This window comes from Equus asinus, chromosome 25, assembly GCF_041296235.1.
Source record: "Equus asinus isolate D_3611 breed Donkey chromosome 25, EquAss-T2T_v2, whole genome shotgun sequence".
Lineage (NCBI taxonomy): Eukaryota > Metazoa > Chordata > Mammalia > Perissodactyla > Equidae > Equus > Equus asinus.
This window is the reverse complement of record NC_091814.1, coordinates 23,209,605-23,224,258: the sequence shown is the minus strand read 5'-3', so window position 1 is coordinate 23,224,258 and position 14,654 is coordinate 23,209,605. Positions and strand designations below refer to the sequence as shown.

Sequence of the window (14,654 nt, the reverse complement as noted above, 5' to 3'; positions counted from 1 at the left end):
GTGTGTAGTGTTTTTATGGTACCAGGCTTAAATCTGATAGATTTTAGGTATAGCCACTTCTTAAGAGGAGCTCTCTGAACTCCATGCTCTCTTAGTTCCTTGAGTTTATTGTAAGCTCTGCTGGGCTTCTCAGCTTTTCTCCTGCTTTTTATGGAATTAGAAAATTCTCTCCAGGGAATATCAGTCAAAAATGCTGGTCTCACCTCTCTAAGTTTCCTTCTTCCAGATCTTGGCCCCATAATATTTCACTGTTTTATTAGCTCACTGATGTGTTTAAAACATGGTTTTATATTTTGCCCATTTTTTTTTTCTAGTTATTTTCAGTGGAGGGTTGGTTAGCATGTCTTAATCCGGTCTTCCATTATCAGAATTAGAATTTCTTAGATGATTATTTATCTCAACCATTAAGTATATGCTGCAGAATAAAAGTATATTCTGTTCCCAGATCATAAATTATCTGGAGTCTTATACACAAAGAGGTCCTGACTCTTCAGGGCCCCAGTTATAGTGGGGTCTCAGTAAAGACTGAGTAATTGATGATGACAGTGTATGTCCTTTTTGTAGGTTTAGTAATTACTTTTCTATTCATCTTTATTCTCAGGATCTTTGGGCAATGCAAGGGAGGTTGGCCTGTTCTCAAATATGCTGCTAGGAATACGGGAGACAAAGACACAGAGATGCACAGCACAGTCTCTGCTTTTGGTTTGGTAACAGGCAGAGCCAGTACAAGTCATAGGAATAAGAATAGGAACATCATATGTTTTACGCTTAGTAGATCAAGATCAAAGAAACATTCTATCAACTTAGTAGTAATTACAAGTCCTCCAATTATTTACTCAGTCTCTTGAGGTAATGCCAGGGTGAAGATGTGGTTAGGAATGAGTGCATTTATAATGCATATGGACATCTAAAAATCCCTCTCTCTCCATTGTTCTCTTCTCAATGTCCTCCATTTTAACAGATCTGTTTGTATAACTATCTCCATCTATATTCTCCTTCCAAATCCTCCCTGACCCTCCGCATCCCACCCAGACAGACTTTTTTGTTTCCTGCATCTACTGGGCCATGCCGCATAGCTTCTCTGCCACAAATGACCACAGAAACTGCCACTTTTCTTTATTTATGCACTGGGCCGTTCTAAGGTGGGCAGTGACGAGTAGCTCTATGTCCCACTCCTGTGTTCATTAGCTCCCATCTTGATCCCTAGAGAGGGAAGTACTGAGATATGTCTGGGCAGTGTAGTTTTAGTTTTCTCTTTTTAGTTGTTTTCTATGGAGCAATCCTGTGGAGACTTTCCTAAAGATTTTATTTTTCCTTTTTCTCCCCAAACCCCCTGGTACATAGTTGCATATTTTTAGTTGTGGGTCCTTCTAGATGTGGCATGTGGGATGCCACCTCAGCATGGCTTGATGAGCGGTGCCGTGTCTGTGCCCAGGATCCGAACTGGCGAAACCCCGAGATGCTGAAACAGAGTGCACGAGCTTAACCACTCTGCCATGGGGCCAGCCCACTGTGGAGACTTTCTAGTGACAAAAAAAATGGCAAACATTAATGAGTAATGACCACAGCAGGATGTGCCAAGTGCTACAAGAGAGGATTATGAATCTAGCTGTATGGGAGGATAGAGGAGGGAGCCATGAATTCAGCTCGGAGGGCTAGTGTTACTGGGTCTGGCCATTCGGAATTTCCAGCAGTTGCTGCTGGCCACTAGCGGTTGCCTCAGTGCTGCACGGGGGAGTCACATCAGATATGGTGTTTATAACACTGTGGTTAAGCATTTATCTTGTAAAACCAAATTGACTTGATTTCAAGCTCATCTTTCTTACTGTGTGACTTGGGCTAGTTACTTTTAAGTTCTTTCTAACTCAGTTTGCTCTCCCATACAATGGGGATAAACATCTTGCAGGATCATTGTGAAGTGAAATAGTTAAGACATGTAAAGTGTTTTAAGCTCGCCTGTCCCATAGCAAGTACTCAAGAGATTTTAGTTATTTTTACTGATCTGTCAGAGCCCTCAGAGTAGAGGCCCAGAGCTTGGTGAGAAGGGAAGGCAGACAAGGGAAGTCCACTTTCAGGTTCTCTTAGGCTCTGGGCTCCTCATACACACCCCTATCCTATTGGCTTAAGGGAAGTCACATTCAACTGCCCACAGTGTTCAGGTCTGACCCTTCCTGCCACCTCCAGCCTGGGTTCTTTTTCCTAGAATTCCTAGATTCTGCTGTCCATGTGGTTGGACTCTCAGGAAAGCCTCTCCGGTTACAGCCTCTGAGCATGCAGACAGAGGCAAATTCTGGTGAATGGAAGGTGCAGCTGCCGTCAAAGCCAGGACTTTATCTGATACTGTCTTGGAAAAATGGTTCTACGAAAATCGACTACGAAGATTGGATTTTGAAAGATTTCAAGAATAGACTCACTTTTACGATTGAGAACTTGACTCTTCTCATCAAGGCAGCTCAGCAGCAGGACAGCGGCCTCTACATCCTGGAGGTCACCGATAGCTCTGGGAAAGTTTGGAGAAGGCAGTTTCAAGTTTCTGTATTTGGTGAGTCCCCAGGACTGCTCGCCCTGCCCCTCTGACTCCTGCAGGGCTTGCATTTCCTGCACCTTTCTGATCAGAATCTCTGCTTCCAGATCATGTTGAGAAGCCCCGCCTGCAGCGTAAGGTGAAGGCTGTAGACAGAGGGATGTGCCAGGCAGTTCTGAACTGCTCGGTCTCCAGGGGTGGCAACGTGACCTATGCTTGGTATAGAGGGAGTGAGCTGATCCGCTCGTCGACGAACCTCACCTACCTGGAGCAGCAGATTGATGTCAATGGCTCGCACACATATACCTGCAATGTCAGCAATCCTGTCAGCTGGGCATCCGACACCCTCACCCTCACCCTCACTCAGGACTGTCAGAGTGCCTATCAGAGTAAGTGGAGCACTTTGGGCTATAACAGAGGCTGAAGGTGTTGGACCCCACAGCCAGGCTTAGGTGCAAGACAGGCTTGGGTATGAGATCTCCTGGCTCCTCCCCCAGTGCCTCGCAGCCCTTCCCCAGGGGGTCCTGGCTTCTAGCACATAGTCCCTTTATAGCCAGGCCTCTCTTAGTCTGGGAAGAATTTTATCCCCATCAAGAATCTCCTAGGAGATGCGAGTTTTTCCTTCACCTTGGGAATGCTGAGTTCAGTGAGTCACAGCCCTGCCATGGCTGCTGATCATTATTTCCTTCCCTTCAGAGACGGATGGAGATCTGCTTCCTCTTCCCAAGTGATAACGCCCCCAAACCACATAGTTGCCCAAGAGGTGACCACGCTGTACAGCAGTACCGTGGGTCACGCATCAGGGCGATCACAGGGGTGCCTAGAAGAGTTCTTGGTTTGTTGCTTACACCCATCCTGAGGGTTACCCTGAGTTAAGTCTGCATCACTTTGTATTAGATAAACGAAGACTCAGTGTGCCATCAGCATGGGCATTACAGGGAAAAGACAACTTGGCAGCTCTTGTCCTGAAGGAACTTATAGCCAAGTAGGGTCAAAAAACTGAGTGCTCATGGGCAAAAAGGAAATGAACAAGCCGAAGCAATGTATAGTGACAAGGACACTAGCTTTTGGATTATGTCAGCCCATGGCTTCATCATTCACTAGTTGGGTGATCTCAGGCCCATTCATTCACCTCTCTGAGCCTCAATTTTTCTCTTGGGTAAAATGGGGATGCTAATAATAAGTCCTTCAGAGGACTGCTGTTAAGATTAAATGAGATAATGTTTGTAAAGAGCCTAGTCAGCTGGCACCTGGAGCACTTTATTCCTTTCCCTTCTCCCCTCGTCATATATCAGGCTATATGTGCGACATGGACATTCAATGTCAAAGTTCAGATGAGGAGGAGCAGCGAAGGCAGGGTTAGCAGGAAGGTGAAATGGAAGGCTTGCCGGGCACATACGAGGCGTACAATAAATGTTTGTTGAGTTAAACCAAAAGAATGGATTGATGTGGCATTTGCTGTGCCAGATGCTTTACATATATTAGATCATGTCATTAACCCCCATGTAAATAACATTATTTCCTTTTTTTTTTAAGATTGGCACCTCAGCTAACATCTGTTGCCAATCTTCTTCTTTTTTTTTCTTCTTTTTCTCCCCAAAGCCCCCCCAGTATATAGTTGTATATTCTAGTTGTAGGCCCTTGTGGTTGTGCTATGTGGGATGCCACCTCAATGTGGCTTGATGAGCACTGCTAGGTCTGCGCCCAGGGTCCAAACCAGCGAAACCCTGGGCCGCCAAAGTGGAGTGTGCAAACTTAATCATTTGGCCATGGGGCAACCCCCATTATTTCCTTTTTATAAGTGAGAAAAACAGGCTCAGAGAGGCTAAGGAAGTTGCGCAAGGGCACAGAGCTTATAGAATTAGAGTTTGAGGTAGGCCTGTCAGATATAAATAGCCATGCTCTTAGCATCCCTCCTTAATTGGGAGAGGCCACCCAATTAAGCAGAGGGACAATCTTGATGGCAAATTCACAGGTGAATTAAGGTGGGGAGACCAGCCACGCCAGAGAGGAGTATGGGTTTTGAGATAGCCCCTGCAGCAGACAGGTGGGGAGGGGGAAGAGCCAGCTCAGTGAGCACTCAGGCCTCGTGCCTTCCTATCCCTCAGAATCCATCCCTCTGCTCTATTTGGTGATCACCATGATTCTGCTACTCGCTCTGTTCCTCGGCACCCTCAGCTGCTTCTGTGTGTGGAGGAGGAAGAGGAAACAGTCACGTAAGTGGAGGGTCCTTAGGAGGTACTGTCGGCCGACTTGACCTCCCCAGCAGCCTGGGAGCACAGCACGTGCTTTTCCTCAGGGAGCATTGGATAGGTGTGTACATGGTTGGGGGAGGGGAAGCAGTGGCTACCGGGCCCTTTCTCCAGTTCCTGCCTCCTGGGGTGGCAGCCCGATATTTACAGTCTGATCCCCGCTGTGCAGATTTATTGCAGGTGGCTGGTTTGGTGGGGGTCTGCCTGACCTGACAGAGTAGTGATGACAGGGGTGGCTGCTGGCCTGAGCTCTTTGTGTATCCTGGAAAGAGCGCTAACTTGCCTCCTTTCCAGAACCTTTCTCGAGGTCTTGGCCATCTGGGATGGAGGTGAGACTCCCAGAATCAGAAGCCTGGACAGGATGCCTTCTGGAGGTCTCTGAAACTCTGCTCTTTGCTTCCTTCCTCTCACAGAGGCCAGCCCAGCGGAATTCTTGACAATTTATGAAGATGTCAACAACCTGCAAATCAAGAGAAATCAGGTACAGGAACCCAGGGGTTGTGCTTTCTCTCAACTGGTCTGGATGACGCTCTTGGGAGAATGGCCGTTTGGAGCAGGGGGACAAAGAGAACTGGACACTTGTCCTCTCAAAGTGATCCTCTGCCCTCTCCATCTATCTTTTCTCCATCAGCCTCCTAGCTCTGGCCTTGGAGGAAAAGAGGACAACAAGGGAGCAGAGAAGATGAAAGGAGGCAGAAGGGGCATCTTGGTGCAGATTCGCACCTGCTGAGAAGGGATGGAGCACAAGAGAAATCCATAGCAGAGGGCAGAATGCTGCTTCTGCCTCCCTGCATGGCGCCCTGGTGTCCTCATTTCTTCCCAGTCTCACCGCTGGGCTGGGCCCCAGGAAGAGTCCAACCTTCTGATGTATTGTGTCTGACCACAAATTCTCCCATCCCTGCAAGTCCCAGTTTATTTTTGTGGGTCCCTTGATGGTTGCCCAGGCTGGGGTGGATGCCGGCCTGATGAGCCAAAGTATAAGTTTTTTAGCCGGTTCGGTGGCCTGCATTCACAACATTTTGGGGAAAAAAGGCCTGAGTCTGGCTGAGGTGCTGGAGAGAGTAACCAGCTTAGCACAAAGATAATAGATGATTCATAGCGGGTTCCTCTGGGAATCACTCCAGTCTCTGTGGGCAGTGGCCAGCTCTGCCTGTCACCCAAGGGTGCAGAAGAAGAAGAAACTGCAGAGGGGCTACAGGGTGCACCACGCTGCTCTGCCCCTGAGCAGGGCCGGATGTGGTGACAGGGCTGGGGAAAGGCAGTGAGCAACTGAATTGCCCCGTGGGAAGGTGGTGAGGGTGCAGGGGGAAGGCCCTCTTCCCGCCCCTATTCCTGGCACTTGCCTCCGGAGGCAAGGAGGAAGTCACTGGGGTGGGATTCTTCCACTCTATCACATGTGTGAGGCCCTGTGAGGCCTCCTCCAACAGTGAAGTAGCTTCCTCAGATCTGGGCTCAGTGACATTAGGAATCAGGACAGCTCCCCCAGCCTGTTTCGTTTCCTTGCCGCAGCAGTGGAATACCAGGTTATGAAAATTAAAGAGAGACTCTGTTTCTCCCATCACTGCCAGACTCTGGTACAAATTCCCAAGAGCAAGGGCATCTATCTACAATCACTGATGACCAAATGCTGGCTAAAAATAGCCGTGTCTCCCTACAAAATGAAGATTACTTTAGATTAGATAAATGAAGGAGAATATAGGGGTATATAACTATTCAGAGTGAAAAAAAATCCACTCGGGAATTCAGGCCTGTTACTCTGCTTCTGACTCAGGGGTTCCTCCCTCCCGTGGCCTCCTCCCTCTGTGGCCTCCTCCCTCCGTGGCCTCTCCCTGCTGTCTCCAGGGTTCTGCCCGAAGGCCTAAATCTCCAGCTTCATGTGGTCTCACTTTGAGGCCAGCTCTGACCTTTCTGGAGACACCTCACTCGGGTCTGGGCAGAAGGCAAAAGCAACAAACTCCCATTTCTCTCCAGATGTGCACAGCTCTCCATCCTCCAAGGATGGCTGATATTTCTCTGCTCCACTTAGCTTCTTCCTACTTCTGGGGAGCTCAGCTTCAACCTTATTGAATGAACTCTGCTGGTGTCTACTGGCTCCTCACCAGAGTCCAGCCTGGCACTTGAGCACTCAGGGGCAAACAGCATGAAACACCTGCAACCCCAATCTCCTGTGGGGCAGGACAAGAGGAGGGAAGCAGGAAAAGCGGGTGATCCTTGCCTTCGGCCTCGGGTCCAGGGTTCCACCCAGCACTGCTGCTGCCCAAGAGCCGGCTTGAAGCCAAAGGAAGTTGGCCACCAAGGCTACATCTAGAGAGGGGGCTCTAATGTGCTCAGTCTTTAAAAGGTTTAAAGCCTCTGAATTTCAGTGCTCTGAGTTAAGGCTCAGATCACAGCTCGACTCAGAGCACAGCCCGTTATCAGTGGTGATGTGATAAATTTAGTCAAAACGTCAGCAAAAGCAAGTTCCTAAATTGCCAAAGTAAAGCAAGTGACAGGAGCCCCCTTGGGCAGGGTCACTGGATGCCATCCCTCTAACCTGGGTGGTTGCTCACTCCTGACACTAATGTTGCACTGTGAGCCACTCTTTCTACTGCCTCCCTCCATCCCTGGAGGGCCAATGACCACCTCCCTGCCCTGCTTCCAAGAGCCCCTTTTCTTTCTGCTCTTCTCATTCCATCCAAATCTGGGCAGACGCAGCTGTGCGCTCACATTACCACACGTCTTTTCCTGTTTCCTGAGCAGGAACAGCAGCAGAATTCCTCCAGAGAAGGGAACACCATCTACTCCATGATCCAGTCCCGGTCTCAGGTACGATTCTTGTTTCTCTGATCCATTCCATACCTGTCTACAGGGCTTCCTAATGCCCCCAAGACACTCATACCCTTGAACAGCAGAATAAGACCCTGGTCCTCTGGAGTCTAGAAGGTGGCTTGGTCTCAGCTGTGTTAAGATGTTTGAGAAGATCAGTGTGGTGCTAGAGTATCTTGGCAGAGCTGGACAGAGCTGGAAAGTCTAATGCAGGCATTCTTTTTTCTCCCATGCCCGGTGGCAGGAGTGGCCCAGATAAAGTCAGTAGGAGATGGACATCTTTCAGGCAACCCAACTTCTGTCTTCCCTCCCTGCTGCTTCTAATAATTGGGGCCCTTGTACTTTTTATCCCCGCTCCTTATTGTACCTGTTCTCAGGAAAGAATGGATCTGTGTTGTTCTTTTTTGTTTTATTACAACTTAATGATAACATTCATTAAGTGCTTACTATGTCCATTTTCTTAATGAATCTCACGTCACCTCATGACCACACATACTAGATCTCATGAAGTAGGTCTCATACAAACCCCATTTCACAGATGAGGAAACAGTCTCAGAGGTTAACTAACATGCTCAAGGCCACATAGCTGGGTAGTGGCAAGGCTGAGCCACACGGTTTCTGAATCTCCACTCCACTTCCCCCACAACCCCATCTCTAACATTCTAGGATTATAGAAATTCACCCATGAATGGGAGAAGTTTCCTCTAATACTGACAGCTAAGATGACATTATTGATAACCCAGACTGGGGCATCTCTCTCAATGGAAACACTGCCTCCTGGTGGCCAGTGATTAAAATCTCCTGATAGAAATGACTTTTTAGAGAATTAAGACCTGAAGGAGCAACATCTTCAGTCTGGTTGCTAAGAAGCAGAGCAAAGAAAATCCTCAGGGAATGCTGATAGGCTTCAGAGAAAGATTAGAAAAAGGAGGAAGAGGAGACAGGGAAGGGGAGGAGGTGCAGGGAAGGCAATGAAGGGGAGAGGAAGAGAGAACTGGAGGAAAAGCGAGGACAGGAGGGAGGAGGCATCCACCACTCAGCCACTGTGCCATTCTCAAGGTGGGTGTTGCCTCCTCCTGCTTTCCTTAAGGTAGTGTGATTCACTGATAGTGGATCAAGTCAAAGAGCCTGAAAGAGATGTGTAACAGAGATTGATATCTGCCAGTTGTCTGACTTGAGCCACATTGAATTCCAACAAGAGGAATTTGAATAAATGGAATAAAGAGCTCTTCCCAGACTGAGATGTTGACTGAGAATGAGATTCCTCCTCTGGAGCATCTTACAAAGATGATGGTTACCTGCCTTTGAGGACATCTGGCTCAGGTCTAGACAAGGAAGGCATTGAGGTGTTTAAGAAAAGAACCCTCGAGAGTCTTGGGTTTAAATCCTGCTTCCCTTGTGAACACCCTGCCTTGGGCTATGTACCCTTTTGGAGCCTCATCGGTAGAATGGGGCAAATTGTGATCATTTCTATCTTACAGGAATGTTAGGAGTGTTAGGGGAGAACACAGGTGCAGAATAAGTGTTCAACAGATAACAGCTGTCTTCAGTGACAGAGTGGGACTAACATTCAGGTTGGCCGACCTCTTGACTACTCCAGGGTTCTTTTCACTAACACTTAAATCTTCTGTCTGGGCAGGGTAGAGGGGGAGGGATGGAAGAGATGACCTCTCTTCCTACGGTTGTGCTGCATCTATGCTTCTGAAATGATTTTATTTGTCTTCTCTTCAGCCTTCTGCTTCCACGTCGCAAGAGACTGCAAATACATTATATTCACTAGTACAGCCTTCCCGGAAGGTGAGTCTCCCCCTGCAGGGGTGCCATTGATACAGATGTGTATTTTGCACATGCATATGCAGGTGTGTGTTGGTGGAGAGTGTGTGTGTGTGTGCACTTCCAAGGGAGTTGTCTTCCACTATGTGTATCTGAGTACCTTGTGTTAAATGACCATACTTAAATGTTAATGAGCCAACTAGAAATCTCTGGTTCTGTTTGGAGAAAAAGAACAGCTCTGAGACTAAGAGAACAGTGGATTAAAGGAGTCTCTAGGAGTTTGCGTGGGAGGCAGAGACAGAAAGGGGGTGCTTTGTGCAGAGGGACTGTGGAGTCCTTAGTAGGCCAGCTGAGGCTATGGCGAGAGATACTGGAGAAGTTTCCAAGGCAGGGACATATAGCCTGGAGCTGGAGGAGTAGACTGGACCTAGAGAGATACAATGTTGACATTCAGGGAACCAGACAAAGGTTCTGGCCAGTCACTGGCTGGTGGATGCCCCAGACTAAGGCAATCCCTCAGGCTCCCCTCGAATCCTGCTCCAAGCTGAGCTCGTAGCACTTATGGGTACCAGGAACCACAGAAGCTGGGTATCTTGGTGCTGTGTTCATCTTTTCACCTTTGGTGGGAGGTGGTGGGAAGAATGGTATTCCTGGGGCTGGAGTCACCATATGAAGCCATAACCTTAACGTGGTAGTTTGGGAAGTTGGGAATCTGCCAAACTATGGAAGTGTTGAGTACATGCCCATTAGGAACCATGTGTTCATATCAAATTGGGAGAGGTTAGGACAGATTTTCAGAGTTTTCATTCACCCTCCTTCCAATTAGTCATTCAATCAACTTGAATTCCACGTGACAGATATTTATATTTAAATTATATGCTACAACAATGAACATATATAGGGTCACAGACACCATGGTCACATGCTTTGGTATTATGTTATGAAGACTCTGCATACTACTCAAAGTGCTTCTGAATTCTAGTGTTTCCGGTGTTTCACCATGTTCAGGGTATGTGCTAGGGGCAGTACTTCTGTGTGCCAGCATTGTGTACACTAGGGGTGAGTGAGTACGCTATGTGCTGAAGAGATACATGTTTTGAGGCAATATTTGTATTAGGTTTGTCTGAAGGGTATGTGTGTATGTGTGTGTGTGTGTGTGCTGGGAATGTGTGTATGTGTGGGTTTGGAAGCATGTGGGTACAGGATACTAAACTCTGACTTTAGTTTAGAAATGTCGTATCATAGGCAAGGATGTATTTTGCCTTCTCTGGAAACCACAAACACCATGGTTTACTCCTGGGGTAGTAGATTCTATTCATTTCTGGCTGGGGATACTACAAGGACTTTCTGGGCCCTGAGTCTCTTTTGGTACTTCTCACATCAGTTACGGGTTGGACATTTCTTAACCTGAAGTTAAGCACTCTTTACCCTCTGAATTTCTAGTCTGGATCCAAGAAGAACCACAACCCTCCCTTGAGTTACACTATCTATGAAGAGGTAAGATTCTGGAACTCCCTCTGAATGGGTTTAGTGTCCAAGGTGTTGCCTGAAGTCACACCCTTGTGAAAAAGTCATCCACAGATTCACAGAGCTGTAGGGATCTTAGGCACTTCTGATCCAAGTCTTCATTTTAGAGATGAAGAAACTGAGGTTCAGGGAGCGTGAGGGTCTAACCCAAGGTCATATCAAGTTTGACTCTTTCTGGGGAGCTTGAGTTTTACATTAGGGCACTCCCCAGGCTAGTCCCCAGCTGTAGGCCACACTGGTGGCCCTTTCCGGGGGGGTGGGGGGGTGTGGACAAGAGGGAAAGATAAGTGAATCTAAATGACTTCCTAAAGTTAGAAAGTAATTGGAAATCATTCCAGGACATAAGTGATCTTAAGCTGCTGCTGGCATGAACACTGTACAAAGGTGACCACTGAGCCTGGTGGCTGAATTGCTTCCTATCAAGTCATTTAGGGAATGGAAAGTAAGGACTCAGCATTTATTGGGAGTTTGTTATATATACAGTGGCCTGCCAGTGGTCTCACATGAATTATCTCAATTAATCCTTATAGAATGCTATGAAGTAGGTATAATTATACTTTCCATTTATACCAAGAGAAATTAAAGCATGGAGAGTACCTCTGCCCGTTAGTCTCATACTACACTCGAGCTTCCACCTGTGGTCCAACAAAGACGTTGCCATTGGTCACAAGGGAGAGGGTGAATGGGTGTCTGCTGGGATTCCTGGCACTTCAGCTGTAGCCCCACATGAAAGCCAACTGGACAGTTCAGGACAGTCCAGTACATACCCTTGTGTTGTGCAGGGGTGTAGAGGATACTGTGTTGGCCAAGGCAATCCAGAGGGGTTATGAAAAAGCATGATGTGGTTAAAAAAACACTAGAATTGGAGCCAGAAGAACTGGATTCAAGCCCCTCCTTTACTTCATACTAGCTGTTGACCCTGGGTTAATTTGTTTCACCACTCTGAGCTTCACTTTCTTAATCTGTAAAATGGGGAAAATTCATACCCCAAAGGGTTGTAACGAGGATCTCCGAGTGAGAGAGTCTGAAATTCTCCTTTTCTTCTGCAGGTTGGAAAGAGCCAACGCAAAGCCCAGAACCCTGCTCGACTGAGCCGCAAGGAGCTGGAGAACTTTTGTGCATATTCCTAGCTGCCACAGCTGCTCTCACCTCTCTTACATCCCAGCATGCACTGGGAATCAGTGCAGTGGATGATGCCACAGGAATCTCTACAGAACAGTGTCTAGTTTGGAGAGGATATGGGAGTTCATTCATGATCTCTATATATTTTTCTGAAAATGATTTCTTAACAGCCATTATAAGGGCAAGGCTGATAAACAATATCTCTCAACGTACAGACTGGACAAGAATGGGTGGAGAGGTTGGGTAGTTCACAAAAGACCACACAGCAAGTTCAAGTCTGGGTAGTCTTTCAAGTGCTATGTAAACATAAGGTGGCGTTATTATTAGCATCAAGATTGCCTTCTGGTTTTCTAGTTTGTTACTCATTTCACCTCCTCCCTAATCCGGGATGACCACATTCCTAGACCTTCCCCTTGCCCAGGCCCATCCTACAAAGAGGAGGGAAAGATAATGGTGACGCAGAAGAAGAGGAATAGCCCCCTCTGTGAAGGTGGACTAACTAGCCGTAAGCCGCTGGCAGGTTCTCCCAGGGGGCTGGTCCTGGGTTTTGCTCATATACAGAGGAAAAACTCCCCCGCCAGATATTAAACGTCTCCCTTTAGCCAGTTGGTCACAAGGAGGAGTGGACAGGAGCGAGAGCAGGTGGTGCAGAGGAATCCCATCTTTGAGCGGAAAAATCACTTGAGCCCATGCTGTCCTGACAGTTAGGCAGGGAGACCTGCTTGGCCTACTGTGTGACATTTGATTTACAAAACCCCATTGTTAGAAACCTATTTTGACTTCTTCATAAATTCTTCACAATTAGAAACCATATCTTATTAAGTTCTGTGTCCTGCTGAGTGCTCCCTATGGCACATGCTGGAGGGAGGGCTCAGACAACTGAGCATTTGGGAACTAGACACTATGCTGGGCTTTCCTGAGTCTTGAGGCCTTTCCACCAGGCTGTGGGGACCAGGCCGAGACTCTGACAGAGCCCAGGAAAGGGACGAGGGTGAACTGGCAGAGGCCCTACTCGGAGAATCCAACAGGTGATATTGCATGGAAACTCGTTCTTCAACTGCCCCAGTCTGTATTTAACAAATGAATTTAATAAAAAACTGTGGTGTTAGTAAGAGGCCGTCTAAATTTCTTTCCTGAATTAAATTTATATGTCTCCTCCATATTCTGTGTTTTCCAAAGGACACTGTGCACCACCAAAAAATGTATGCCTGTCTAATTGCTGCTGGAGAAGGGTCCGGCCTCCTGGTGAGCTGTCCACGTGTCAGCCTTGTTCACTCTGGAACAGTAGATTCTGAGACCCCCAGATCCCAGGAGCCATTCAGTCTCATGGAGGATGGCCATAGTATGCACTTGCTCAGGCCCCATCTGATCCCTGTCCCCTGCGGGCTGTGTGGCTGGCCAGGCTGGCTTCATTCTGGAGACAGTTGAGAACAGGCCATATCCTGGAGAAAGCATCAAATGTAAGAACCAGGAAAATATAAGCAAAAGGAGTCTGGGGGATCTGAGGCACATTTTGGGAGCTGAGTTGCAGAGTCAAGTACTGTGGTAAACAGAAAGAGCAGGAAATGATGGGGGTTGGAGCCATCCAGATGAACACTAGAGACACTGACCATTGACTGCTGCTGGCCTTTCTTGTATCCTGAGTTGTGCAGATCTTGAACCAGCCCAGGGCTTTTGGGGATGCCCTAGTCTGTAGTGTAACAAAGTACAGCATCATCATATTATATGTCTTTGTTGAACTTATGTGATAATGCTGTGTGGGAGGAAGACATTTCCGCTACCCACTCTAGGTCCTTCTGGCCAGGCTATGAATTAAATTGACATGAGACAGAATAACAGGAGAAAATCAAACAAAGCTTTATAACGTGTATACATGGGAGACACTCAGGAAAACTGAGTAATTCGCCAAATGGTGGAGGCTTTCTTCTTAAATACCATCTTCAGTTAAAGACAAAGGAGGATGTTGGAGGGTGGGGGGGGGGGGTGTCAGTAATGGGAGATTACCAGAAAAGCACAGTAAATAAGAGTAAGGTTATTATGCAGATTTAAGTCCTTGCCTTATGCATTGATAAGGGTTTTTAGAGATAAGGTCATCTCCCCTTCTTCCTGAGACAGAGAGAGAGACACCTTTACAGATGGAGATTTCCCTTACAAATGTAAATGTCTTTTACAAAGGGTAAGTAAATTCTAGTTTTCAGAGTTCCTCTCATGTCTGCAGTTTTTAAAAGCAATCAGCCCAAAATAATGCTCATGTCAAAGAGACACATTTTCAGGTAGCCAGCTCCAATCCCCCACAATGCCCTACAGAGATAATTACCCATGCAACCACCAGCCAATGAACAAGCAGTAATAAAGCTCTTGGTGCGTATGAAGCACTGCCCAGCCCCCAGGGAGTACTCATTGCAGGCCACAGAAGACATACTGACTCCACGGACCATGTGCAGGAGAGCATGACGACAGAAACACAACATTAAACGACATAAATGGGCTGCAAGCGGATGCAACCCAAATGTACACTAGAGCATCATGAAAATAAGCGAAGGGGAGTGCAACTTTCAGGCAAGGGGACAGGGCTGAGGCCACAATTTTGGGGAGAGAAGAGATTCTGTGGCCGTTCTGCTCGCAGACCTGACAATAAGGAGGGAAGTTCT

At 47.3% G+C, this 14,654-nt stretch overlaps 1 protein-coding gene across 3 annotated transcripts in view; it reads left to right on the top strand.

The window, feature by feature from the left end:
- The window catches only part of CD244 (CD244 molecule), a 33,043-nt gene extending 19,932 nt beyond the window's left edge, over positions 1 to 13,111 (top strand). The window contains exons 2-9 of one of the 3 annotated variants that reach the window (XM_070497016.1): positions 2,204 to 2,542; positions 2,632 to 2,913; positions 4,633 to 4,740; positions 5,190 to 5,257; positions 7,516 to 7,581; positions 9,313 to 9,378; positions 10,798 to 10,851; positions 11,931 to 13,111. In XM_070497016.1, the coding sequence (XP_070353117.1) occupies positions 2,204 to 2,542; positions 2,632 to 2,913; positions 4,633 to 4,740; positions 5,190 to 5,257; positions 7,516 to 7,581; positions 9,313 to 9,378; positions 10,798 to 10,851; positions 11,931 to 12,011 (1,064 nt within the window). In that variant the 3' untranslated portion in view covers positions 12,012 to 13,111. Of the gene's footprint in view, positions 1 to 2,203; positions 2,543 to 2,631; positions 2,914 to 4,632; positions 4,741 to 5,189; positions 5,258 to 5,407; positions 5,854 to 7,515; positions 7,582 to 9,312; positions 9,379 to 10,797; positions 10,852 to 11,930 lie in introns of those variants that run through there. The other 2 variants (XM_070497017.1, XM_070497018.1) reach the window with 2 other exon arrangements.
- The last annotated feature ends 1,543 nt before the right edge of the window (positions 13,112 to 14,654 follow it).